Source organism: Calliopsis andreniformis, chromosome 3 (genome assembly GCF_051401765.1).
Source record: "Calliopsis andreniformis isolate RMS-2024a chromosome 3, iyCalAndr_principal, whole genome shotgun sequence".
Taxonomy (NCBI): Eukaryota; Metazoa; Arthropoda; class Insecta; order Hymenoptera; family Andrenidae; genus Calliopsis; species Calliopsis andreniformis.
In genome coordinates this window covers 15792241-15819242 of record NC_135064.1, presented here as the reverse complement: position 1 = coordinate 15819242, position 27002 = coordinate 15792241, and the positions used below count along the sequence as shown (strand labels likewise).

Here is a 27002-nt window from a genome sequence, read left to right as displayed (position 1 = left end):
CGAAATCCGGCTGCAGTTAATTCTGCTCGAACGGCTCATTCCCTGCAGGAATGTACGTGCGCAGTCAGGCGACCCTAACTGTCTCAAATTCATTGGAAGAGTCGTTTAAAAAAAAACAGAGGAAACATATACGTAGGGTAATTTACTAGGTACTGGATCTGTAGCCAGTAGTCTATGACTTCAATAAATAATAAGGTAGCTAAGGTGTTACTTGAACTTTCTTAAATTGAATACACAGTAGGTTAAGATATCTCATCATACAATTTTTTTAATAACAAAATAGATAAGTAAATACTTTGAAATCATTATTTCAGTACCTGAGAGTCAATGCCATTGAAATCCTTTTCTGTTACGTTTTAGGAGAGCTGAAAGAGGAATGTGACTATCTATTTTTTAACGTAGTAGTTAAAGTAGTCTATACTATTTAATTTCCTTTATTTATGGTGTAAATTTAGTAAATTCCTGTTATTTTAGTAAAATGAAGAGAAAACAGTAAGGTCTTGTAAAAAATTTAATTTTGAAGAAATTAGACTTGGATTAGTCTGGCTCTCAGGCAGATAGATTTGTTGAAGTGAATGACTACTGTGTACTGATCGAGTATCGAGTCAATTACCTTACGTACAGAATTCAGTCATCGATTTTTTTGATATTTTTGAATTTGGGAGAGCTCAAAGTATCGAGAAATTAAAAAAAATGAGGGGGGTAAGAATTTGACTGATAGTAATATTCACCTCTATGTTCTATAGTAACAGTCGGGAAAATAAAAGGAAACAAAGGAAAAAATATTGACGAACATTTACATTCATGGGGTTCGTACACGTATAGATGCATTCAAATTGTCGCGGGAAATGACCGAGAAGTTTTAATTGCTCCGCACCAATTGAATTGTCTTTGTGACACGAGCCAGATATTGTAATGCGTTTGAATTAATTCTCTGAAAGTCGCCTGCGCTCGCTGCTTACGATTCGTTAAAAGCGGCGCGCGAAAATAAAGTATTGGATGGCATTGACACGATTGTGTTGCACCGCTTCATTGTTGCCCCTACGCAAGCACGTCGAACGTCGTACCCGAGATTTTTCTCGGCGCACCAATTGAAAATTCTACGACGAACAGCATGGAAACATGCTTCGCTTTTATTTCTATTTACGGAGAAATCGTTGAGAAGCTGTGAGCATTGATCGGTTGCTTTTTGAATGAGAAATAATACAGACTGTTGGTGCTTGATAAACTTCAATATGGTTTGTAATCGCTGGGGAAAGGATGAGTTGTTTCCCTGGATATTCTTGTTTATAGGTTCTTCGCTCTCTTCATTCCAGAAAAATTGACGCAGCTATCTAAAGCAAACTTTCGTCGCCAATATCAGTGTCTTTCATCGAGAGAAATCCTTTTTCGAAGCGTCGAGATCGGTATTATTGCTTAGATACTGTTTCCTCTCATAATACATTCGGGAAATTTGTCGAATAAGAGGAAGTAGGTGAGGCGTGACCTGGATATCGTTTCTTTCATTTATATATGAATGTAAATAGCATTAACTTATACAGTTATAGAGGGTGATATAAAACATTTCTAAAAGGAAAATGTTGTCACAAACAGAACAGTATCAGAAAGCGAAAAAATTGGAATAAAATACAGGAAATGTAATTTCAACATCGTATGGTAGTCGAAGTGCCAGAAAGTAAGCCTAATAAAATTCAGCAAAGACAGCATAAATGTCTGAAAGCAGAAGAAGTATCTTAAATACTATTTCACATTGCTTCTGAGCCCTTCATTTATTGTATAAATGATATAATATAATTACAAGGGAGGGATCCACAATATCACAATGTCTCCCACTACTCTCACAATTGATCCAATCATTCTACAGCTACATAGACTACGAACAATGAACCTTAAGGTACAGCCTTATTCTAGAGAATAGGATGATAAGTGAGGTCATTGTGACAGCACCACACCAGTTAAGGGCCAATCCCTTCCTAAATTAATGGACAATAATTTGTCATCGTAAATTAATGGACGAATGATTATCAACGATCTCCCCTACCCTTTCGTTAAATTCAACCACGGAACAATACTTGTACCGAAGATATTAAAGTCGAGGCTCGCGATATAACTCCTGGTTAATCTGCTCCTACGTTTAACCGATCCGTCCTGGTCTACCACCAACCTGTCTGGCATATTTACGTTCTTGTAAACAGTTCGAAATGTTACATTTCTGTAAGCGTAGCGTGTCCATCTTACTAATGGCGGGCTGGCCTGGCTACACGTAATTCGAGGTAGCCGCCGTTGGTTCCCCGAGCTTGGTACATACGCGCATATACCTTTCTATGTAACGTACATACGCGGCCTATCTACCCTGAATAGAACCGAGAGAAGCAGACATAGGTAGCAGCATCGAGTGTAATACCGAAACTACATAACCCATCCAAGCCGGCTGACTTGGCCGACAATCGCTATTTAGGAGGGCCGCTTATCTCAGCCGGTCTTAGCTGTGCTAATGTCTCGTGGCCGAATATACCCTCGCGCGTGGGTGCAATAACGCGAGCGCGGAGTCTGGATGGCGCGAGGGAGAAGAAAGGAAACGGAAACGCGAGGGACGGAAGCGAGCGGGTGAAAGGGACAAAACGTTCCTCACGACAGGGAGGCAGGAAACCAGCGAGGGGAATTGCGAGCGATATCGGGAACGAGGAAAGAAGTTAAGCTCGTTCTGCGAGAAATTAAGAAACGCGAGGGTGGGGATAACGAAGATAATAGAGGAAATTAAGACCGAGAGGAAGTAGCGACAAGGCAAACACAAGGACAGAAATTTAGGACCCGAGATAATCGTAAGAGAGACAATGAACGGGATCGTGGATGGGCTTGCAAAAGAATTGAGAATGACGAGTGACAATAAGGGAGGCAGAAATTGGGGATGAAAGAAGGATGAGGCAAACAGTTGGGAAAATTGCAAATGGCAGTCAGCGGAAAAGTAGCCCGGGAAACTGGTGAAGCGAGGGCGAGGAAAAAGGTGACAAAGTGGGGAACTAAAAAATGTAGAAGCGGTCATTAGGGGGGCAGCGAGTGGAAAGGAATTGGGGGAAAATACGAGAATGAATAAGGGGGCAAAAACAGAAATATGAGGAAGACAAATGACAAAGATCGCTGGAGGCAGGAGGAGAAAGGGCGTGAAAGGATCTCTGCCGCGCAAACTAATCGCGTATTCGCAGAGCCACGTTAAAGATTCCCTTGAGTGGGAGTTTCGCAAACCGACTGCAAATGTTTAGGATAACTGCCGTCATTAGCGTTGCTACGACTTATCTAAGGAACGGCCGCGGCTTAAGCAGTACAAGAACCGAGAGATCGTATCTGGTGTCACCTCGAACAGGCCACTGGAAATCCTGGAATTAGTATAATTATCGTAACAGTAAAATCGTTCGGTTAGAGCAAAATATCGTGCCCAGCGAAACCAACGCGCTGCTGAAGGCGAGTTATTAAAGATAATACTGAATCGCGCGTCCTGCTTTATTGGAAAACGTTGGGACCAATTATTGCTCCGACAGATATGAATAATACAAAGACTTAGGAGTTCTGTGTTATACTCCTAGCCGAATGAGCGGGTGTTCCCTGTCGACTAGGGAATCGCAGTGTCTCGCTTAAATAATTCACTTGACGTACTACCTCTCGGGGAACGATTTAATCCCATTTAGCACTGAGGCTGATAGTTTTCGTTATTCTCGCGGCTGAAGTTTCGGTCACAAGTCTTATCCTCTTGACATACGGGATATTGGGAGCAAAACTATGTATTTCTGAACAGGAAATGGTTTGAATATTGTGACTGCTATTGATCCTTAGATCTTGAAGGAAGTATTAATAGGCTGATTTAAGAGGCTAGACTTGATGGCAAACCCTGCGTGACAGGAATCATATTTCATTGGAAGAGTATTTCATACATACAAGTATTAATTATTATATGTACCATGTTTTGTCTACTGTTGTACTAGATCTTTAGTTTCAATAGATTTCCAAAAATTCAAATTCAAAAGACTGGATCGAATATGTGTCTAAAGGGACTTTGCAATTTCGTTAATTCAAAATTTGAATATTCGAAAATTTAAAAATTTGAAGTCTCTGAATGAATTCATCTTAATATGCTAAATATCAAGCAACTGTTTAATCACGATCATTATAGTGTTCGCGTGTGTCTGACCTAATACTAAATTAGTGTCTTAAATTCAATATTTTTTTAATAATCCTACTAGTTTACATCTATGCAATGCAAGCATGCGTACTTTAAAATTGAAATGCAATTTTATTTCGATTGTTCCAGATGGAAAATTTCACCTACTGCCCACGGGTGAACTTCTGGTCCACAGCCTGGAGTTCAGCGACCAGATACACGGTTACAGGTGTCGAACGATGCATCGTCTCACCAGACAGGTCGTCGTCAGTTCCGTGGCCAACGTCAGAATAGCGGGTAAGTCCCCTCGGTTCTTTCATCGTCAAGTGACTGGCGGATTTTTTTGCGGTGATGCTCGACCCAGTAATCAATCCTCCCTGGTTTTTGCAGATCACAGAGGGGTGATGCCTCCGGTGATTCTTGAAAACTCCGGCATAGTTTACGTCGCTCAAGATGAATCAACGTCATTAGTCTGCGTGGCGCAGGCCTGCCCTACTCCAGAATATCGGTGAGTTTCCATCTCGAAGATTAATTAACGCAATCTCGTCGAGCGTCCAATTGTTCGGGGCCAGATTGCCCAAGATCTGTCTACTTTTATTCGCTTGCAAGTCGCCACAGATTGACAAGTACAAACTGAACCAATTATAAACACGTTCGAGCAATCGTTGCAATAATTCTGCATAATGGTAGACCTATATGCTGTTTGTTTCTGAATGTAATGATAGATATTCTATTATTATCGACCATGTAAACAAATATAATACTGGGTTTGCAAAACCGAAACAACTAAACATACACAGGATTCATGAAAATCGAGGAACGAAATTTTCAATTGCTACATTGCACATATTCACGAATATATTTCAATATGACAACATTAGCTGGATAAACATTGATATATCAAAATCAGTTTAAATTTTCACGCCATCGTTCATTCTTTACCATCCTGATAAGACTGCACATTACGTAAGATGAAAAAAGCACACAGCCGTGTCTTTGTGCCTTTGAAGCGAGCGCTGCAGATGCTTCTGCATCCATCGTTCCATGCATACAAAGCAATTTGCGCCTCCTCTCGGCACTTTTGGGACAGCCTCGGAAGGCAATAAAAAAAGGAGCACGTACATACTAACTCGCGGAAAGAGGAGTCTGGGAAGCCAGCCTGCCTGCCTCTAATCTGTCGGTTCTTCTTGGAAACAAGAGAAAGGAAGACTTACGACCGTTTCTTGGTGGCAACGGAAGGGGATGGAGCAGATGAGAGAGCGAAAATGGAGAGTGGAGGAGGGCGAAAAGGAAGATCGAAGAGGGGAATGGTCGAGGTAGAAGGTGAGTAAAGGAATAAGGACTGGGCGCGACTTTGATCGAGGAAAAGTGGGAGCACTCGAACGTGAAACCTCGCGAACGGTGCACAATCGGAAACTCTCCATGTCGCTCCAGGTCGACGAGAAGCCTTCGACTCTAGACCCTTTTTCTCTCTTGGGATTTCCGGATCTCCTTTGCCCGGCGGATGTGCATCTACATGCACTCGGCAAGAAATATCTGGGGAGGATGAAAATTTATTGGCAATTCCGATGGCGCAACCTGAGCTCTAGCAACCGAGAGACTTTTGCTTTGTGAAAAATATGACGAAGCAATTTTATTGTATAGAACTGATACTTCATGACACAGGAGTGGATATTACTTGTAAGTGCGATATGATGCATAGAGAGTTTTCAGATTCTTAACACTTAACTGCTATGCTCTTTGGAATTGGTTCTATGTATTAATAAATTCACAGTGGCTGACGTTGCAGTGAAACTGTAAATTTTGATAGGATGAAAATTTACAGTGATGTTTACTACATGTATTTTGTATTATAATTTTTGCGAAAAGATACCTCAAAATTTGATAGCGTTATAGCAGATAAAATTGAACCGAAAACTAAATTAATCCTCTCGGAGTAAACAATGGCTTTCCATTTTAGTAATGGAATATCCGATCAAATTTTACTCCATGCGCTAAATTTACACAGTTATTTTTACAATTTCATGAATATCGAATACCTACAATATTTATCCACTGCGGGTCATCTGGGACACATAACTCGTAACTAGCAGAAACATTCTTCATAAAATTTTATATTCGGATCATATAGAAAACTCGCAGATATCCGTAGTAAAAAAAATCGATCTTCAAACTTCTTCAGAGTAGAAAACTTCCAGGTACTTCAAATCGAAGTTAACGCGTACTGCCATCTGAATTCCTAAAAAAAAAAAGAAGAAAAAAACAAAACGAACTTCAAGATAACGATCCACGTTCACAGGAAATCAGATCAGGGAGTAGTTCTATAACTCTCGAATATTATTTTTCTTTTCTCCCTTATCGACGTCCGACCAGGATCAAGCTTCAACTTCACGACTTGAACTTTTACACTAAGAAGCCCAGAGGAATTTGTGTCCATTACGTATCGATGAGTCCCAGAGGACGAAGTGGGCGAAGAATGAGCAGTGAAGTGAAAAGTGAGAAACAAGTAGGCGGAAGAAGCAAAGAAAGAAAGGGAAGGAAAGTAGCGATATCTCGGGGAGATCGAATCGAGCGGGCTGATCGAAAACTGTCAAGAAGCTGTGAAGCCAAAAGAAAGAGGAGTCGCGGGGATAAATGCTCGACAGTGGATGTGACTTGATGTCGTTTCTAGGTCGACGTACCCGAAAGCCAGTGAAATTGGAGCCCCCCTTCGTCTCGCTTTGCCTCTTTCCTCCGCAAGCCGCTTTGCCTTTCGATGAAAAATTATTCCCCGTCTCGACACAGCGAGAAAGCGTTCAGGAAAATCGAAGTAGCTGAGGGAAAGAGAGCAAAGGTAGAAAAACGCATTAACTTGCAATCGTGCAGACTGCATTAAAGGCTGGCTAGTCTAATGAGAGTATTCGATCATTTTTCCTGAACCTATTTGCTGGAAAGTATTCTTGCGTTATATTCTGCCTGATGCTTCTAGAGGAATTGTTCAGTTTTGATAGGAGATTTCGTTTAGTTCAACTGGTTGGCGTTTATATTCCAGAATACAGTAAAAGTACAGAGAAGTACTCGCCTCAAACTTTGATCGTAAATTAGTTCCTGGGGAAAGAGAATGAATTACGTGTTTATTAAGAAGGCTGACGAAGTAAGAAATAAAAGGCTGATTAATCATAAACTTTGTTAAATGAAGCTTTCATTACAGTTTAACCGAGACTTTCAGACGTTTAAGAGGACATAATTCAATTTCAGGGTTGAGAGTATTCCCAAAATTTATACTTTCTACATTTTATTTCAAGATTTATGTTCTGTTTAGACTACGTAGAGTTTATATTTTATTTCACGAATTAATCATACTCTTTTCAGTTGGTACGTACAAACTGGTTCCGAGCCAATGTTGGTACTCTCTGGACCCAGGACCAGGTTGCTTGGTTCCGTTCTGGCACTCGAGGCTGTGACGTTGGAAGACAGTGGCATTTATCGTTGCTCTGCGGCTAACCCTGGTGGCGAAGCCAGTGCCGAAATTCGGTAACAATAAGCTACTTCTACTTTTATTAATTCATTTAAAACATATACGCCATCACTTTTTATATTATTAAAGAACGCCCACTTTGCTCTTTTATATTAATATAAATATGACGGCTAAAATATATTCCATTTAATCCAAAAGCTAAAGTAATAAAATTTTACTGCTAATATCTCAGACACCCTGTATAACTTTATTTATCAAACTGGCCCAAATTTCAATCCATGTATCCCTGTTCCTCGAGCTAAAATACTGACACAAAGGGTCATCTTTTTCAGGCTCATCGTGACTGCTCCGTTGCACGTGGAGGTGACTCCACCGTTACTGAGCGTCCATTTAGGAGGTAATGCCGAATTTAGATGCGAGGTCAGTACACATCCACAAGCAGGACCACACTTTGTTACTTGGTACAAGGACGGTCGACAGCTGCCAGGAACTGGCAGACAATCGGAATTATTGAGGCTCAACGGCATTGGCAGAGAGGACCGTGGAATGTATCAGTGTATAGTCAGACGCTCCGAGGGAGATACTGCACAGGCTTCTGCCGAGCTTCAGTTGGGAGGTACGTAAAAAATATTCCTCCTCTCTGTGTGTCTCGTAGAATCGTTACAGTATAGTAGTGAACTTTGCTGAAGTGATAAAATTATTATAGAAAAAAATGTAAGAATTTCTTCAAATGGTTTGAATGTTTGAAAGCTTGAAAAGTTAAATATTTGACGATGTACTAACTTCACATAACACACGACATCGGTATATATCGGTGTACTCAGCAGGGTGAAATTCGTACACTTCAAACACTTTGTACGCCTACATTAATCAATTAAGCCACACCCAATTAATCAGAATTTGCTGTTTTCTCGTTGATAAATATGTTACTAGTCATCAATGTGGGATCCTGCATTGACGCGTAGTACCTACTAAATACACAGACCTGAATTCCACTATGCTATGTCAATCACCTCTGACACTCAATAATTCACGATGACTGCACCCCTTCTAACACATATACGTTTGAACCATTGGTATCGCATGGAATCTAATTTTCCTATAACTTTTCTACATTTCTGGGCTGGGAAGGCAAACAGCAAAGCGGAGAACTCGGCAGAGGGTAATCCAGTGGTTCTCGCGGAACGTAAACGCGGCAATGCGAGCATGGTGCCGTTCGATCCAATTTACCCGATCTCAATTACCAAATTCCACGTACTCAGCTTCATTTCGACTTTGACTGCACAAAGGAAAATTACGCGGAAAGTTGCGGAGCAGTTTCGATCGGAATTGCAGATGAGTGGGAGGGCTTGAATTGGGAGGGTCTATGCATACGTATAAATTCACTTTTCCACCTTCGCCGGGGCACAAAGCGAATTAGGTCATCCGCGAAGATTCATTTTCCGTTTCTCTTGACTTCACTGCCGCGCACAATTCACTCCGTACAATTAACGTGCGGATACTTGCTGCTCGGTACCTTCAAACGAAAAGTACCATCTGTTCAAAGAACGTGAGATGTGTGTACTGATGCAGGTACTGAAAAATGAGAGCCAAGTATAATTTAGGTTGAACGACCTTGGCTGGGATTAGAATTATTATTAAAATGAACAGCCTCTTCATCGTAGCAAACTCTCATTGTCTCTACCTAATCGAAGAAGTCAGCAAATATGTGAGACACCTGCTTAGATACGACTGTAGACATCTACGAAATTAATAACAAAAAGTTCGTAATTGAAGTCTGTCGATTCCTCTCTTTAGTTCCAGAAATATTACTAATTTTATCCCTTTCGTATTAAATTTTTCATCACACAGTTTCCACTAACTTTTTGCAACGTGCAGAGAACCACAAGAATATGTTCTCACAAGAAAGATCGTGAAAGCAAGGGTTGTTTCCTTTATGAGTCCCTCAATTTCATCGACCTCCAGCACTCTGACCTAACTGTCCTTGAAATACTTCCCCGAATCGATAAAGAGCCCGTGACGAAGACGCGGAAGGTGACGTGTCAGAAGTGACGCAGCGGCAGCGCGTCAAAGTGGCACAGAGCGTCGTGATCGGTAGGGAGCATTGCCGATCGCGTAACAGGGAACTCGATTATTGTGGAAATAGGAAGTCGGCCACGTGGCCCGTTACCTCAAGAGAGAGAGAGAGAGAGAGAGAGAGAGAGAGAGAGAGAGAGAGAGAGAGAGAGAGAGAGAGAGAGAGAAAGAGAAAGAGAGTAGAGTTTCGCTTTGAAGTGGAGGAGGCTTCTTTTATGCCGCTTTAGCTCCTACCGTCCTCCCTTGGCCTCTCTACGTTTCTGTCCCCCATGCATCACTCTTTGGTAACCGCTACGCGGCGTCTCTCTCGCCCGTTTGCCCTATATCTGGACCGCCCACCTATGGATGGAGGAGTGCTGCATGAAAGAGGGACGGTTCCGTTGGCGAGGGACGTGGAGGCAGCTGGTAGCCAGAGGAGGGCCTTTGAAACAACAATGAAGTTAGCGTCTCTCGCTCGTCAGCGTCGGTAATGCACGGAATTTACGTCAAAGGGAATTCGTGCAAGCGGTGTGCCGCTGTATAAGGACGTACCATGGCCGGGGAAAAGATAGAGAGAGAGAGAGAGAGAGAGAGAGAGAGAGAGAGAGAGAGAGAGAGAGAGGGCGCGAGAGGACCACCGGCTCGTTGCAATTTCGTGACAAGCACAGAGGAAGGGACAATACCGCGTTTCTAATACCGCGAATCAAGGGAATGGCGGGAGAAAAGTAGACAGTTGCTTCTGGTACTTTGTCTTTTCGAAAGATTTTCGAGTTCCGGTGCTTTCTCTTTCCCTTAGAGGCGCACACCTACCAATACTCTGAGACGACAATTTTATCGATTTAAAGACCGATCATGGACTTCACACAATTGTATATGCTGATTATCTTCTTGTCCATTATACAGGGTGCTTCATGACATGTGGGACCCATGTAAAAACAATGAAAAAGTGTCAGAGAAACACGTGTTCGTGTTCGATCGATCGTGTCTTTTCGTGACAATTGCCTGTTCCTTATGTCTTCGAAACCATTGAATAGTTCATGATATGAATTTCTAATATTTCGTACCTATGCAAAGTTTTTCTTATACCTACATTTCTTTTCATAACAATCTTGCTTAGGTTTTCACATATGAACTCGATGGGCAATTTTTCACTGTAGATTATTTTTCTTTTCGAAATTAAGAACACTGTGATCGGAAATCTTGCCAAAGGGTTACGATTAGACAATCTGCTTTGATCACTCGAACACTGTGGACAATCTCTGTTCAAACAACCCTGTGGCTGTTTGGAACTTCTGCATACGATGGAACTTCAATACCTGCAACCTCGATAGTTGCAGGCAAACTATGTTGCATTTTGTCGCAAGATATAGTAGACTAAAATGATTACTTAGCAGCAAGGATAGACAGAGTACAATATGCCAGCACAAAAGGGAATTCTTGTACCATGAACACTCAGCTGATTAGTTATCTCAATCTGTCTATGCATTCTTAATCCCTTTCCTCTGCAACCTTTCAAGCACTCCAGTAGGTATTTACCTACTTATTTTACCATTAATTACTCTAATAATTCTAGACACTTGTATTGCATTAATTGAACAACATACCTAATACGATCCAGATCAGTTTCGTAATATAGAAGCTCCGTTTGCAATTACAACAGTACAGCGTATTTGATAAGTTGCAACCGCATCAATGGTGAATAGTTTGGGTTTCGATCGTATTCTGATTACCTCGAACCTATTCTACTCGACAGAACCGCGTGGTTGTTTAATTTTCCTGGCTGTACGTGGCTTTGAAAGAGAAGGGAAAAAAGGCAAGCACGAATTTGCGTATATTAAAAACGCGAGGTGGCGAGCGGTGAATATTACGTTCAAGTAGAAATTATAGGGTACTGTGCGTTATGAAATTTCTTTTTGCACCGTGGATGTGGCATGCTGGCTCGTATTTTGTCGAGGAATGAAGATTCACGGTTTCAACAATACGTAGGTAAATCAGGAATTTTTAAATCTTCTCGTGATGAAACACAGAAATTCTAGAAAACCTGTGAGTACAAAACAGCGCTCTGACAGATGCCTTTTCTGTATAGAACACAATTCTTAATTATACCTAAAAGCATACTTAACTCCGAAACTATGGGTAAAAAAGTTAATACGTTGAAATACCTATGTCGAAGAAATTCAAAGCAACGTACTACGAGTCTACCTTTTTTTCTTCATAATTAGCAGTAATTAGTATAAAAAGTCGACTACGACATTTTCAACGTATAATTCACAATTTCGTACCACGTTCAAAATTTCCACACGTACTCATTTCAAGCTTCCATTCCAATACAAACTTCAGCGAGCCCATCCCGAACGCTTGTCTTTCACACCCTCTCCTCGCCCTCTCTATCTCCACACTCCGCTGATTACAGTATTCAACTATCTCTAGAATACCTCGAGACAGAACTCTTTTCCACGGACTTTGAGGCGTTTCCTTTCGCCTACATTCCAACACCCACATACACAGACATTGCAGATTCTTGCGACGCAAGTTTCCTCGCAAGCAGACAGAATAAATAGCAGCTGGGATACCGTGTTTCATTAAAGTCCGAGATCGAGTTCTCGCGGTCCCGCGACTACGTATTGACGATCGCTCGGAGGCATCGAGACGAGATTCATCAATTTCCGCACGGATCCGCGAGCACGCCTACGAAGACTATCCCCATTCACCTAGCCGAAAGTACTCCGTGCCAGCTCTGCGTCTGCCTCCTCCAGACTCTAGACAGGACGGAACTGTCCTTTGTAACGGGACGCTCGAGCATTTTTAATGACGACGAAATCGACACTTTTAATTATGAGAAAGTTCCTCGTCCTTGCATCGCCGGAGAAACTCTCTCCAGCTTCGATCTTGGAACTTTCGCCCTCCCACCAGCCTCCATAATACCTTCTCTCGTTCTTTCGTCCTCCACTCACCTTGCCATCGTGTCGTCGAGATAGAAACATCAAGAGAAAAAAAAAAAATATTCTCCGTGCTTCCGTCGCAGCGAACCCATTGTCTTTCGTTTTCTATCGCGATGCGCGGCAGGCGTGGCGGCTTTCAGAATCAAGAATCTCTCCCCCTGGCTCTCTCTTTTCCTCCCCCAACGACAGCGACGGTCTTTCATGCTATTGCCTCTTGTTCTCTCTCCTCTACGACCAGCGGGGATTCTACTTTCGTTGATATATGTACTATTCGTGTCTCATGAGAAGTCCCCTGGAAGGCATTAGAGGTAAGGCAGTCCAGGGGACTTCTCTTGGAGCGCGAATAGTAGGTATGTATGTACGTACCATCCTTGGTGGCTCTCGTTCTTAACGAGATGGATTCGATTGCTTCGCCCCGCGGTCGCTGCGTGAATCGAATGCTCGGGATTGATCGCTGACTTGGACACGCTCTTTCCTTTTCATCGGCGCCGCCAGAGAGGCTGATCGAAACTTCGCTAGCGCGGGAGTCCCATTGGAAAAGAGGAAAAACCTTGCTTCGCGTGTCACGTATTTCTTTCGATATTTCGCTTCGCGTTTCATAACCGCGCCGGCTTTAAATGATTCTTTGATGTTGTATGAAAGCGCGCGCGTGAAAGTGTTGGAGGGAAGGGGGTTGAAAGAAAAATATAGGTGACTAGAAATGGACGGAGTGCTGCGTTTCAATCGATTTTTACGAATGACGTGAAAGCTCGAAAAAGGTTTTTCGAAAAGGTGAGAGGGGTTGATGCGTTCCCAAAAGATATCTCGAGAGTTCAAGTCTTTAGAAGTAGAAAGAGGTTGCGCGTACTTGGAGTACTGTTTGAGTTTGTAATGTTCTTTCAGATTTCTTTAAGTAAGAAAGTTGAGCATCTATCGATGACTGACTATTGAATATTGAAATGCTATTGACTATTGAAGAAAGAGTATTAACTATTCAGTAGAGAACACTGAAATGGAGACTAGAAAATGTAACCACGTCCCTTTGGACATGGGTCGTCGGCTAGAAGGCAGCCTCTAACCCATTGTACTATTTTTATTTCAGATGCACCACCGATGTTGCTATATTCATTCATCGAGCAAACGTTGCAACCTGGACCAGCCGTATCCCTGAAATGCTCTGCAGCTGGAAACCCCACACCACAAGTCTCCTGGGCTCTGGATGGCTTCCCTCTGCCAACAAATGGAAGGTAAGCTTTATCTAAACATTGCTAACAAAATATCTGCATATTGAAAAAGGAAAGTTATAAAAGTATGATGAAACAAACGATTGAAAAATTGTAACAGAAGAAAAAAGTGATGTCCAATTTTTCATTTCCAACCTGAATCTAAAACTAGGCCTATCAATATTAGACTTAGAAAAGATGAATCTTCCCAAAAATTAGAGCAATTTATTAAAGCAATTTATTAAAGCAATTTAATTTAATCTTTAATCCTCACCAACACAGTTCAGGTTTGAACCTCGATACTTCCCCGATAAACCACAGTAGCACCGACATCGTCTTTATTGTAGCGCAACTTATGACACAAAAAAAAGCACGTCCGTAAAAGGCAAACAACATAAAAAGAAAGGTAATACGCGTGGTTCGTCACAAATTGCTACCGTAAAACGTAATTCTTCCGGGAATCGTTTCGTTGAAAACATCTTTATATTTGAAAGTGAAGGAAACGTTTGGAATCGGAAATTTCGCCTGCGATCGTTGCGCGAACTGTAGGTACCCGATCATAACTCGCGCGAACGATGCCTTTAACGCGTCCTCGATACCTCGTAATTAAAATGCAATCCCCCTGCGAATGGCGGAGCGGTGGTCGCGTCTGCACCGGGGCCAATTTCAATTTCAAGTGCAATATCCAGGCAAGAAGGTGGAATATTTATTGCGACGGCGGAGGAACGGGTGTGCTCGAGGGGAAAGGGAGAGGCGTGGACACACAAGGGTATGACGAGGCGCTCTCATACGGTTTAACGACTGATCGGCATAAAAGACGTTCTGTGATTCTTCGTCCATGCCCGTTTTATCGCTCTCAACCATTTCCTTCCTTCGTAACGGAAAAACGACCATCCGTTTGCTGTCGCGCATCTATGCCCTCGAGCATAACGCGACCGATCCGCCTGGATTGTCATAGGAAACCTATTTTTCAGTATGCACCGAACGTATGATTTCTCCCTCGGTACTGTTAGTTTCGAACTGCACGTTCCTGGTCTGTAATTAAAAAGTAATTTCACCAACGTGCAGTGAACCAAAAATTCAAAAGCTCCTGTTTGCTGTAGGCACGCTCAATTTGCAGAAGTTTGTTAATTAATTTCGGGGATTTTTAGCTGAACTAGTAATTTGTAGTTTTATTCGAAACGTTTCATTTTACATTGACTGACGTATGTAGCTGCACACGAGTATAATGGCGCATACTGTTTCGTATGAGAAGATTTGTTTAAATTTGATAAAAAACGTTTTTGTTTTCATGTTCGAAGGTTCGTCATAGGTCAATACGTCACAGTCCACGGCGATGTTATTTCGCATGTCAATATTAGCCATGTAATGGTGGAGGATGGCGGGGAATACTCTTGCACTGCTGAAAATCGAGCTGGAAAGGTCACTCATGCTGCTCGTCTCAACGTTTACGGTAAATTTCATAATGAAATTTAATAGCCAATGTCAATTGCTCGACATGATATTCGAAACCCTTCTGAATTCAATACTGAAGCACTTATTTATGAATGTATTTTAAATATCGCGTAATATGAAACTATAGTGCAGGAAAGGGTGGAAGTGGTATTATCCCGTATAATATCAGACTGCTTGGCGGATACAGAGCTAATACACAGCCTTAGTCTCGACGGAAAAGCTCGGTGATACTAGTTGTATTCCATTTTGTATGAAACCAACAGTTGAACTATTATATTAAGCTTTTGCGTCAAGTTTTATCCGTGGGAGGGCAATTTCGTTGCGCAAGTAGTAGAACCATAGCGTCCGTAGTCAGACCATTGCAACTCTAGAATACTCGGAAAGACCTTAATGCTGATTGTGGCGAAATTCTCTATGAATGTGTGGAAAATGAAATTTTAAATACATAGCTTCTTAGCTATAATACGAAGGGGAAGAAAAATTAAGTACGTGTAATTAAGGCTTCTAATTTAATCGATACCAACAAATGAGATAAAAGATTTAGTGGTAAAAAAAGTAAAAGAGGAATCCCTTAGACAGTTGTTTCTATTTTCTTTAGTTCTATTATCAAGCACACAATTAATACTAATTATTTCACAATAACAATTTCCTCTTGTAGGTCTTCCATACATCCGACTGATCCCAAAGGTAACCGCAGTCGCAGGGGAGACTCTCCGCTTGAAGTGTCCAGTTGCTGGCTATCCCATCGAAGAGATTAAATGGGAACGAGCGAATCGCGAGCTGCCCGACGATCTTCGTCAAAAGGTTCTCCCAGACGGCACTCTGGTTATTTCGAGCGTGCAGAAGAAGGGCGACGCTGGTGTCTACACGTGTTCAGCGAGGAACAAGCAAGGACACAGCGCAAGGAGATCCGGAGACGTCGCAGTGATCGGTAAGATCATAGCTTCGATTTCCTATTCCACGATTGTTCCAGGCGTTCTAAAGACTGGACGGTTCCAAGGTTCGGCCATTCACTCGATGGCAAAGACGAAGCAATCGCAAATACGCGTCGGGAGGACCCGATGCACGAAAAGCGACTGCGCCATAAGTGGGGAACGAAAGTGCGATTTCTAGGATTCGACGATGCTCTTCCAGGCTTCCAGGATGTGTTTATCTCCGAGTATCGTACTCGAGCTCACGAGCTGTCGTTGTTATTATTCCAGTTCCCCCCAAAATTAGCCCATTCACGGCAGATCGTGATCTCCATCTCGGCGAACGAACCACGCTGACATGCTCGGTGACAAGAGGCGATCTGCCGCTGTCGATCTCCTGGCTGAAGGACGGACGATCGATGGGCCCGTCGGAGCGAGTCAGTGTGACCAATATGGACCAGTACAATAGCATACTGATGATTGAAAGTTTATCTCCAGATCACAACGGCAACTACTCGTGCGTGGCCCGTAATCTGGCCGCAGAGGTATCACACACGCAGCGGCTTGTGGTTCATGGTAATCCTCCTCTAGGCCCCCTTCACTTTTGCCCGACGACCGCCTGTCCGCCCGAAATCTGTACGAGTGACGATCGTATGAGTGCGTACACGGTTGCCCACTCGGGAATGAATCGCGTGAGGATCGCACAGAGTGTGCCCTCCCACGAGAACGTGGCGTCCGTCGATGCGACTCACGTTTGCTTCCCTCTGGAACTGAACATGTACCAGTGCGTTTTCTCTGTCGTCGCTGTAAATAGCTTTAGACGTGGAAGACTCTGTGAGAATCGCACAGCCCCGTTCAATTCTTACGCGTTCATTCGCGATGGATCTCATTACGATGCCTCGGACGTCACACGGGAACGTAGAGACCTGGTGACGTGTACTCGACGACGGCTCACGCTTAGCGTGGTTCATCCTCCTGCACGAGACCTGCCACTTATCATCTCCTACGTTTCTTCCTCGACTCCTTGCATCGACCTTTCGAAAAGCTGCTTCACTGACTTTACCACTGGCTTTACTGTTCGGTAACAGTACATTTTCGACTCTGTTACATGGGAATGATACACCCAAGTCGCGAATCTGACAAAATTTCTGACTACTAGAGACCTTTGAGAGAAAGTGTTTCCGAGGGGTCGACGAATGCTAGCTCTTGCGTTGGGAACGACCGTATGCAGCGTGAGTGTGCGATGCTAAATTATGTGTACAAGGTGTTTAAGGGCGGCAGGGGCAGGTCCGCGGCGGGGCCACCCTCTCTCTCCTCTACATTGCTACGTTACTATACTGCCTCTATTGTACATATTCTACGTATATATATATACATATTATATTCTATATATATCTATACATATACATGGACGTACTACTGTCTATATAATATATATACATATCGCTACTATATGAACCATATATATATATTTATACATATATATATATAAAAACACATGTACCTGGTACAAAGGTTCTTGCGTTATTTTTTGGTGCCATCTTTTTCTCGCTCTCACGTATGGTTCTCTCTTCTCTCTTGACCTTTTCCAGTACCCCCTATTATTGAGCCATTTACGTTCCAAGAGGGACTATCCGAGGGGATGCGGACGCGGACGGTGTGCGGGGTCGCGGCGGGTGATCTACCCCTAACTATATCCTGGCTAAAAGACGGCCAAAGTCCCTTTCCCTTGCCGCCGAATCTCGCATCCGTCGCAAACGTCTCCCAACTGGATCCTTACTCGAGCCTCCTCAGAATAACGAACCTCGCGGCCGAGCACTCCGGCGACTATACCTGCGTCGCCGCGAACCCCGCCGCCGAGGTCAGGTACACGGCCAAGCTACAGGTAAAAGGTAACTAGATGATCGGCGACCCTTTTCCACCATGATCTCCCACGACCCATTCACCCAAGTAACTCCCCAGCCCATTCTTCACTTCATCGATCTCGACGGATACGATTTCTTCGCGATGGAAATCCCTTGATCCGCTCTTTGATCACTTTGTGACCGGGGCCATAGCGATATATTCTTCTTGAAGTGAATTACTCTAGTAGCCTTCTCTTGTGGATTTGAACGAAGGGGCAGCTATTGAACGGTGATATTGATTTTTTTTTCTTTCGCCTCCTCGTTGATATAGTTCAGATGAAGTTGTTGGAGGAAGAAAGTTTTAATGCAATTTTGAAGTCATTAGTTTTTGCATTTAAATGTATATGGGACGATACTATTTATCTAGAAGCGGGTTTAAGATAATATTGGAGGAAGTTGGAGTCTTTGTAAGTTGTATCATCTGATTAAACTTGTGGCTATATTTGTAGAATATTATATTAGTTAAGTTTGACAAATTAGTGATTTTTAATATTTGTATCTCTTTTACATATCGGTTACATCTCGGTTCTTATATTAAGAGAAGATAATTGTAAAACATCGTCGAGGTCGAGAATGTACCTAAAGGACCCAGTCCTACGTTCCTGAAGAATTCATCAACCCCATTTCCTTCATGATCACCGTTATCATCGTCCATTACCATTATCATATCATAACGCTTACTCACTTAATTCCTGCGTCACCATCGTTAATCATCGTTAATCTCGCTTGGATCAAAGACGAGGATCTAACGAATTTATCATATGATTTTAAGATAACTGTGCGTTGTTACTTATCGAAGAAAAGTCTGCTCCCAGCGAGATCATGTGGTCATCATCGGACCTCCTAGTCATCAGTTTCTCCCCGTTTCCTTCGAATTCCATTGAATCCAATTCCCCCAGACACAGTGTGTATTACATTTACGTTGCTTTGGCTCTCTGGGAATGCGTCGGTATCTCGTGGACCCCCCGAGGTTTGCTTGACTTGACCGAATAATAAAGGTAACAGTTTGCACCTTTCCTTATTTTACTGGTTTTTGTTTTTAAAACGGAGCAACCAACAGCAGCAACAGATTTGTTACGAAAAAAGCAGATAAAAAGTAATGATATGTACGAATCAAAAGAAAACTCTCTCTGGCCTGCGTACGTGCGTGCGTGTATGTGAGCATAAAAAGTACACACTTTATCTGCATGATTAATTTTTTCTACAATGTAGTGATTTTCTCTCTATCTATCTCTCTTTCTCTGCATATACATATATATATGTGTGTGTGTATATATACCTTACGTGTGTATCTCTTTGTATATATCGTACTTACTTTTTTATATGTAACTCTTAAGCGTTCTTTAATCACCCGAGTACGAGCACGTGCCCACTCTGCTCACGACCAAAAAATAAATCTTCACCAACCTATGCGCGCTGACTCTCCTTTGGGCTCGTTCGAAGGCAACCTCTTTTTTGATTACACTTCTGCATGTTTTCTCACTGTCTTTTCTATCTGTCACGCTCTCTTTTTTATATTTCCTTGGTCGCCGCGAGACGCCGGGCACGAGCGCGACGAAAGTCATTCATCCCCTAAATTACATCGCCCTTCCGCGGCAAATGAAGACTCAAAAGTGGATTCGAAAAGCAGAACCTTCTGACATATCCAAAATTTAACGATCGAATTTCAGCCCGATTATGATACTCGCAAAATACGTGCCCTGACGTTTCCAAGCGACCTAGTAATGTAGGCTAGTAGTACGTATTATTATTAATTAAATTCGTATTCATCGAACTAGTCGTTAGAAGCGGGTACTTGATATATCTATATATACATATATATATTATTATTCGCCTTTCCACGAGATATGTATCTTTCGGTCTTCCGCCGACATGCTCTTCATCCGTACCTCACACGTCCTACCTAACTTGCGCCTTTTTCTTCCGAGAGTTCTTGTTTCTCTCTCTTCTCTATCTTTCTCTCTCTCTATCTCTCTCTCACTATCTCTCTCTCTTTCTGTCTCTTCTTTCTATCTCTATCTGTATCTCTCTATCACCAATATATATATATATATATTCACACACACTTGTTGGACACCTACATGCATACACCCACATACACGGATACATATATATATCTATATATATATTATATTGTCGCACGCGTTAATGCGTGGCCGGTATTTGCCGTCTTGTAAAACGTTGGAACTCCCACTCACAGTATCTCGCTTGTGCAGCGTTTTTCACCACCGTAAGAAGTAGAACCCGCCAAACAGTACACTCCGAAACGACAAGCCTCAAACTCTCGATACAGCATCGATGCGCGGCGTACGACGGGCAACAACCACCTCCGGTCTCCGCATTAGACGATATGCACTGTCTCTCATAGTGGCGATATTTCGTTTCAGCCGTAGCTAGATATTGACAGAGGTCTCGATAGACGCTTCGTTGTGCACTAAACCACCTCTTGTTTCAGTTCTCTTGTACGTCTCTCGTTTTCTTTCTTTTTTCAATTTTTCTGTCTCCTCTTCTGTTCCCTCTCTAGTATCGTACCTTTGGGTTACTGGTCATGAGTGTGTAAATTGAATCGCTTACTGGTGGATCCTCCGTAGAAACAAAGTCCGTCGTTTCCGTCCGAATGACATTGCGAACTAGTAGAAGCGACGTGAACGCTCGCCTCATCGAAGACGCCTCGCATCGACCTCCAGCCCACTTCCATACTGTACCTCACCCACGAACCTTCATTCACTTTGTCTCTTAATTGTCTCTGTCACTCTCTCATGACGCGAATTTGCCATCCACCATGTGTACCCGAAGAAACGAAAAAGAACGGAAACTACTTCTGAGATCAGAGTGTCAAAATTTGTTAGCGCGCGAAACGATATTGGCTCGCGAGATTGTAGAGTCACGACGAAGGGAACGATTGGTACTCGTCGACGGCAGGCATCGTCGTTCTGTATTCTGTCTCGCGTTTCCACTTTGTACAGTGTATAGTACCGTTGTACATACTGCGGGTCTTGGTGGCTCTCCTTCGACGACGTCGCGCCACACCGTCGACGAGCTCGACCTTCTTTGACCGCGCTTTTCACGACTCTTTATCACGACGTACCTGTCTCTAAATCACTAACGACCAGTAAAACGTAACGTGAATGCGAGTTTGCTCGGTGGATCCATCTAAACCTCTCTGCTCTGGTTTCCAGTGCCTCCGCGATGGATCGTGGAACCCACGGACGTCAGCGTCGAGAGGAACAAGCACGTCGCTTTGCATTGCCAAGCACAAGGCGTGCCTACCCCCACTATTGTTTGGAAAAAAGCTACAGGTCAGTGGTTCTTTATTATTTGGAAAATAATATAACTGAAATACGACTGAAGTCAAGAATAATAAAAATGCGTTTGTGGCCTTGTTAAAGAGTTATTAATTGCTGAGAAAACGCTTTTTGTGTGAAATGTCTGACTTGGGACTCATTCTACTGATTCTGCCATGTCTGACTTAAAATTTATTCTACTGGCTTTGCTATGCTTGACTTGGGACTCATTCTACTGATTTCGTTGTGTCTGACGTGGCTAGTACACATCGCCAGTTTCTCAATAATTAATAACTCTGAAATGAAGCTTTAATGTATAAGTAGATGAAGATTGAGAGCAGAGTAAAGTATACGATACGGTAATTATTTACAACAGTTTCTTTAGTAACAGCATTTAGCAAGTATTTCCTCTAAGAAAATTTCTCAAGTAGAGTTTCATGACATTTTAATGACTAAAATATTACAAAAATAAATGAATTAAAATTTTCCAAGAATATCCACCCAAAAGTGTATGCTTGACAATCTTTAACTATAGATATTATTAACGAAAATTCTCAACAATTAAAAAATTCATTCTTCTGAATTAAACTAAAAATGAAAATAATTGCTTTCTAAAAGTTTCGACTTCATCAACATACCCATGTTAAAATTCGAAGAATTAAAAACTATAGAAGTCTCAAACGTAGGATTCTTTTACAAAGGATTAGATTAATTAGAAAATATATTCCAAAAGGCAGGTACCTGCCAATACTTTGAAAGCTTTTTATATTGTATCGTCTTCTGGTACACTCGACCAACAATGCGAAATGATTCGTTATCCCTGCGGAACAGGGAGCAAATCCGGTGAATACGAGGAGTTGCGGGAAAGAGCGTACACGAAAATCCTCAGTAATGGTACGCTACTGTTGCAACACGTGAAGGAAGACAGAGAAGGATTTTACCTCTGTCAGGCGAGCAATGGCATCGGGAGCGGTATCGGGAAAGTGGTCCAGCTGAAAGTGAACTGTAAGTATCGCGTCCGTGTTTGCTTTGTACTTGGGGAACGGGACGGTTACGAAACAATGAAACTTTCTCCCGGAGCGAAAAATTCTTGCTCACGATAAAACGTAGCAGAATGCACAATGCATCGCTCTGAGAGTCTCCCTTCTTGTTATTTTGATAGCGTCTCCGTACTTCGCGGCGCCTTCGAGGCTCGTCACCGTGAAGAAGGGTGACACTGCAACCTTGCATTGCGAGGTGCACGGTGATACACCAGTCACCGTCACTTGGCTGAAAGGCGGAAAGATCGAGTTAAACCCTTCGACAAACTATCGGTAAAGCCACTTAGCATGAGAGCTAATGAACACTTTGACACTAGTTGGTCTAATCTGCTGATCTATGTCGTGGATCAAGGTTCAAGTCTAGCAACCCTTTTTTAATCGAATATACGATTATCTTAGAAAATTTGTTTATTAATGGTTTAATGGATTTAGAGCAGATCTAAGTAAGCTTTTTCGTTTGGTTATTTTTATTTTAATAATAATGAATATTCTGCTGGACGTGAAGGGTCACAGTGAAGCGAGAAGTAACGCCAGATGGTGTGATAGCGCAATTGCAAATCTCTAATGCTGAAGCGTCCGACAGTGGTGCATACTTCTGTCAGGCGAGCAATCTTTATGGTCGTGATCAACAGCTAGTGCAACTCCTCGTACAAGGTACGATAGTCGCTGTAAAATGTAATGCAGGCTTCATAGAATAATCCTTAAAATAAAAAATTGTACCACACCCTAGAACCACCACAGCCTCCAAATACCTTAGAAACCGCAATGGTTGCCAGTCGAAGTATTAACGTTAAGTGGCAGCATAAGTCTCAGGACACCAGTGAAGTGACAAAGTACATTCTTCAATATAAAGAAGGCGAAGGTGAATATTGCCCTAAGATTAGCGAAATATTGTAATTCAGTGGTGAAGTGGAATACCAAACACAAAATAATTTCCATCATAACAGGTGGTATGTGGCAACAGCAAGAATTCACTGGACCACCCCTCCCCTACGCTGCCCTCATAGACGAGTTAAAACCAGCGACTAGGTACACGATACGTGTAATAGCCGAAGGGCCAGCTGGTAGATCAGTGCCCTCGTCAGAGCTCGTTGTCCGAACCGAGCCACAGAGACCTGCTGGACCCCCGATTAATCTTGCAGCGAGGGCACTGTCCTCCTCTGAAATCTTAATCACTTGGTCACCACCGCTGCCTGAACTTCGACACGGCGACATCCAGGGATTTAACGTCGGCTACAGGGAAACGAGGTGAGCGTGTTAGTTTGTGGTAGACGGACATCGATCGATTCGAATTTTAGGATTTTATTAGGTCGTTCAGAAAGTTCATAAAGTTTCGCGATATTTCCGCTCTGAAAATGTCCTTTATAGTTAAGTGTTCGTTTAAAATTATATTACTTTGAAATACACTGTGATCTAGTTGAAAGAATTGCTCAAATTGCCTCAGCGAACTTATTCATTTATTTATTTCTTTATTTAATATATAGGTGAGTACTATAAATAAGGCAATATTAGAGTGTTCCATACTATGATAAGAGTGGGAAGTAAAAATAAAGGAAAAATAGATGCAGAAATTAAATAAATTACGAAATTCAATTAAAAACGAATTAGATGCAAAAATAAAATGACTTGTTCTATTTTATGAATGCACACTTTATTGTGCTTATTTGTGGCTTGAAGATAGAAAATGGACATGCTGTATACATTCCAGAATTTAATTATGTAAATAGTTTGAAATGCACTTAGCGGTTCTAGTCGGGAACTCCATTACGTTAGGAATCTTCTTTCAGCTCGGCAAATCCCTCGTACAACTTCAGTTCCGTATCTGGCGACGGAGAAGAAGGGGGCGCGGAACTTCGGCTAACAGGTCTTCGACCTTACACAAAGTACACTTTGGTTGTTCAGGCGTATAATCAAGTTGGATCCGGACCACTTTCTGAACCTTTGCTCACACAGACACTGGAAGACGGTGAGTCACATTATTGCGTGAAAAAGTGGAGTCATTTGAATTTATGATATTCTTATACAAACGAAATTGATTTATGCAGTTCCCAGCATGCCGCCAGAAGACGTGAGATGTGCCGCGTTATCCGCACAATCTCTTCAAGTATCTTGGCAGCCGCCTCCTAACACGCACAGTAATGGTATTATTCAAGGATACAAACTGCATTATGAGCCAGTTTTGGCTGACATGTGGCGCAGCGTCGATGAAATGGAAGTAAGCATACATTCTTTCAGTCTTTGTATACAATACTTTCTATACAATAATTTGCAAATTCAATTTCTTTCTATTTTACCTTTTTTCAGGTTCGTAAGACCAGTGCTTTAACCGCTGTCCTCTCGGGACTTAGAAAATACACGAATTACACCATTCAAGTGTTAGCTTTTACAAGGGTTGGAGATGGAGTGCCCACCACAGTAACCTACTGCCAAACTGAAGAAGATGGTAAATTTCTTGCCCTGAAAATAATTTTCTATAACAATATTTAACCATTACGATCTTTCTGCACAGTGCCAGGCAGTCCTGCAGACATAAAAGTGGTAGTCAGTTCGCCACAGGCACTCTTCATTTCTTGGCTTCCACCTTTGGAGCCGAATGGGATCATTACTAAATATAATCTATACACAAGGTTGTAATAATCATTCTTAATTGTGTTTCTAGAAAATGATTACTACTTTAAAACTTTATTTTAATAGAGTCATGGATGGGCGAGAGGAACTGAATCACGGTAAAAAAACACTGCCAGCGACCAGTACCTTCTTCGAGGCGACTGATTTACAGCAACATGTAGAATATCAATTTTGGGTGACCGGTAGCACCCGCGTAGGTGAAGGTCAAAGTTCCAGGGTAGCCGCTCAGGTGCCGACGAATCGAGTACCAGCGAGAATCACGTCTTTCGGGGGCCACGTAGTGAGACCATGGAGAGGGTCTGCTACTCTAGCTTGCAATGCAGTTGGAGACCCTACCAGAGAGTGGTATAAAGGGTCGACTGAGCAAATCCGTACCGATACCACTAGAAACATTCAAATTTTGCCATCGGGAGAGCTAGTCTTATCAAATCTGCAGTCTCAAGATGGTGGGAACTATACTTGCCAAGTGGAGAACGCTCAAGGAAAAGACAAGTTACATTATACCTTGACCGTACAAGGTAAACTATAAATATTTCATTCCTGTCATCACAGATATCCTGCTTTTCCTTGTGGACGTAACAAGAAATTTTATTTCATCTACGTACAGTACCACCAAGTGCACCCGTTCTTTACGTAACAAGTTCCACATCGAGCAGCATTTTATTACATTGGAAAGCTGGACATACTGGTGGTGCTCCACTCACAGGATACACGTTGCATTACCGAACGACTCATGGTAATTTGGATGAATTACAACTCTCTCGCCATGCCACAAGTCATGAACTCAAGGTACAGACCATCATTTCAAAAGGGTATTAATATTAAAGCAGAATTAATGTATAGAAACCTTATTACCGAATTCAGGGGCTCCTTTGTGGAAATACGTACCAACTGTATCTAACATCCCATAATAAAATCGGAAGCAGTCCATCTTCGCCAGTGCTGTCGGTTCGAACACAGGGACAGGCGCCAGGGATACCTCCAGCAGCAGCTTTCCTCAGTCCAAACTCGACCACTTTGGTCCTGAGACTGCACGTGTGGCCCGACAATGGTTGCCCCATCCTTTACTTTGTGATTCAATACAGACCCATAAACGAGTTTCATTGGACCCTCGTGTCGAACAGCGTCAAAATGCAGCGACGATTCGTGGTAACCAACCTACAGCCTAGCTCGGTGTACCAGCTGAAGGTGGAAGCCCACAACGTAGCTGGAAGTAATCAAGCGGAATTCACATTCGTAACATTGACGAAGGAAGGCGGTAAGCTTGAAAATATCGCTACAGCTTTTACCAAGCTCGAGCTCTGAGCGACTAGGGAAAGGTAGAAAGATTCAAGTCCGCTTGGCTGGTGATACTATTCAAGTTGAAAGAATTATATCCAAAAGCACTGTGTTCCTGAAACTTTGCAGAACCGCCACCCCCAGAACTGTCAAAACGTGGTATCGCCTCGGCTGTTCCATTTTACGCGGACGTGAAAGTGATGCTGCCATTGCTCATAGCCTCTGTCGCCCTAGTCGTCGCTATAGTGATCGTGGCATTCCGTTGGCGGAACAGTAAGTTGTTGGCTGTATCATGCTCGTTGAGCCTTGAAATTGGGATCGATTACTAGTTCAAGATGCATATATCTTAGGATATCTAGGAGACAGAGTGCAGCGACCCATGAAGGAGTCACAGGAGAATCAACAGAACGCGGAGACGCAAAGGGAGCGTTACTACGCCACCATTCATAAGGTGGCTTTGCAGCAGGCGGCGAATACGGGCGGAGGGCCTGACAAGATTCCAGGTGAACCTTTGTTACGATACGGACGACAGCCAGGTTTGGTACTATAATTGTTGTTCAGGTAAAAGTCGCACGCGTAGCGCTGTTCAACCGGGGCTGGGACAGACCCGTTAGCGATCGATTGCGGTTCACGGGCGGAGGTGGATCATTTCATTACATCATCATGTTCCATGCGATCACCTGTAGATCTCAC

At 42.6% G+C, this 27002-nt stretch overlaps 1 protein-coding gene across 12 annotated transcripts in view; it reads left to right on the top strand.

Moving 5' to 3' along the window:
* Dscam2 (Down syndrome cell adhesion molecule 2) overlaps nt 1-27002 on the top strand; it is a 99243-nt gene that overhangs the window by 69802 nt on the left and 2439 nt on the right. For 5 of the 12 annotated variants that reach the window (XM_076392953.1, XM_076392955.1, XM_076392950.1 and 2 more), the window contains exons 4-26: nt 4304-4450; nt 4544-4661; nt 7505-7666; nt 7943-8226; nt 13689-13833; nt 15111-15262; nt 15923-16195; nt 17768-18067; nt 21259-21378; nt 22195-22368; nt 22526-22676; nt 22909-23057; nt 23134-23265; nt 23351-23651; nt 24191-24369; nt 24449-24618; nt 24708-24846; nt 24913-25030; nt 25098-25549; nt 25639-25820; nt 25896-26289; nt 26439-26582; nt 26660-26845. In XM_076392953.1, coding sequence (XP_076249068.1) covers nt 4304-4450; nt 4544-4661; nt 7505-7666; nt 7943-8226; nt 13689-13833; nt 15111-15262; nt 15923-16195; nt 17768-18067; nt 21259-21378; nt 22195-22368; nt 22526-22676; nt 22909-23057; nt 23134-23265; nt 23351-23651; nt 24191-24369; nt 24449-24618; nt 24708-24846; nt 24913-25030; nt 25098-25549; nt 25639-25820; nt 25896-26289; nt 26439-26582; nt 26660-26845 — 4572 coding nt within the window. Of the gene's footprint in view, nt 1-4303; nt 4451-4543; nt 4662-7504; nt 7667-7942; nt 8227-13688; nt 13834-15110; nt 15263-15922; nt 16196-16466; nt 16752-17767; nt 18068-21258; nt 21379-22194; nt 22369-22525; nt 22677-22908; nt 23058-23133; nt 23266-23350; nt 23652-24190; nt 24370-24448; nt 24619-24707; nt 24847-24912; nt 25031-25097; nt 25550-25638; nt 25821-25895; nt 26290-26438; nt 26583-26659; nt 26846-27002 lie in introns of all 12 variants that reach the window. The other 7 variants (XR_013003550.1, XM_076392961.1, XM_076392951.1 and 4 more) reach the window with 6 other exon arrangements.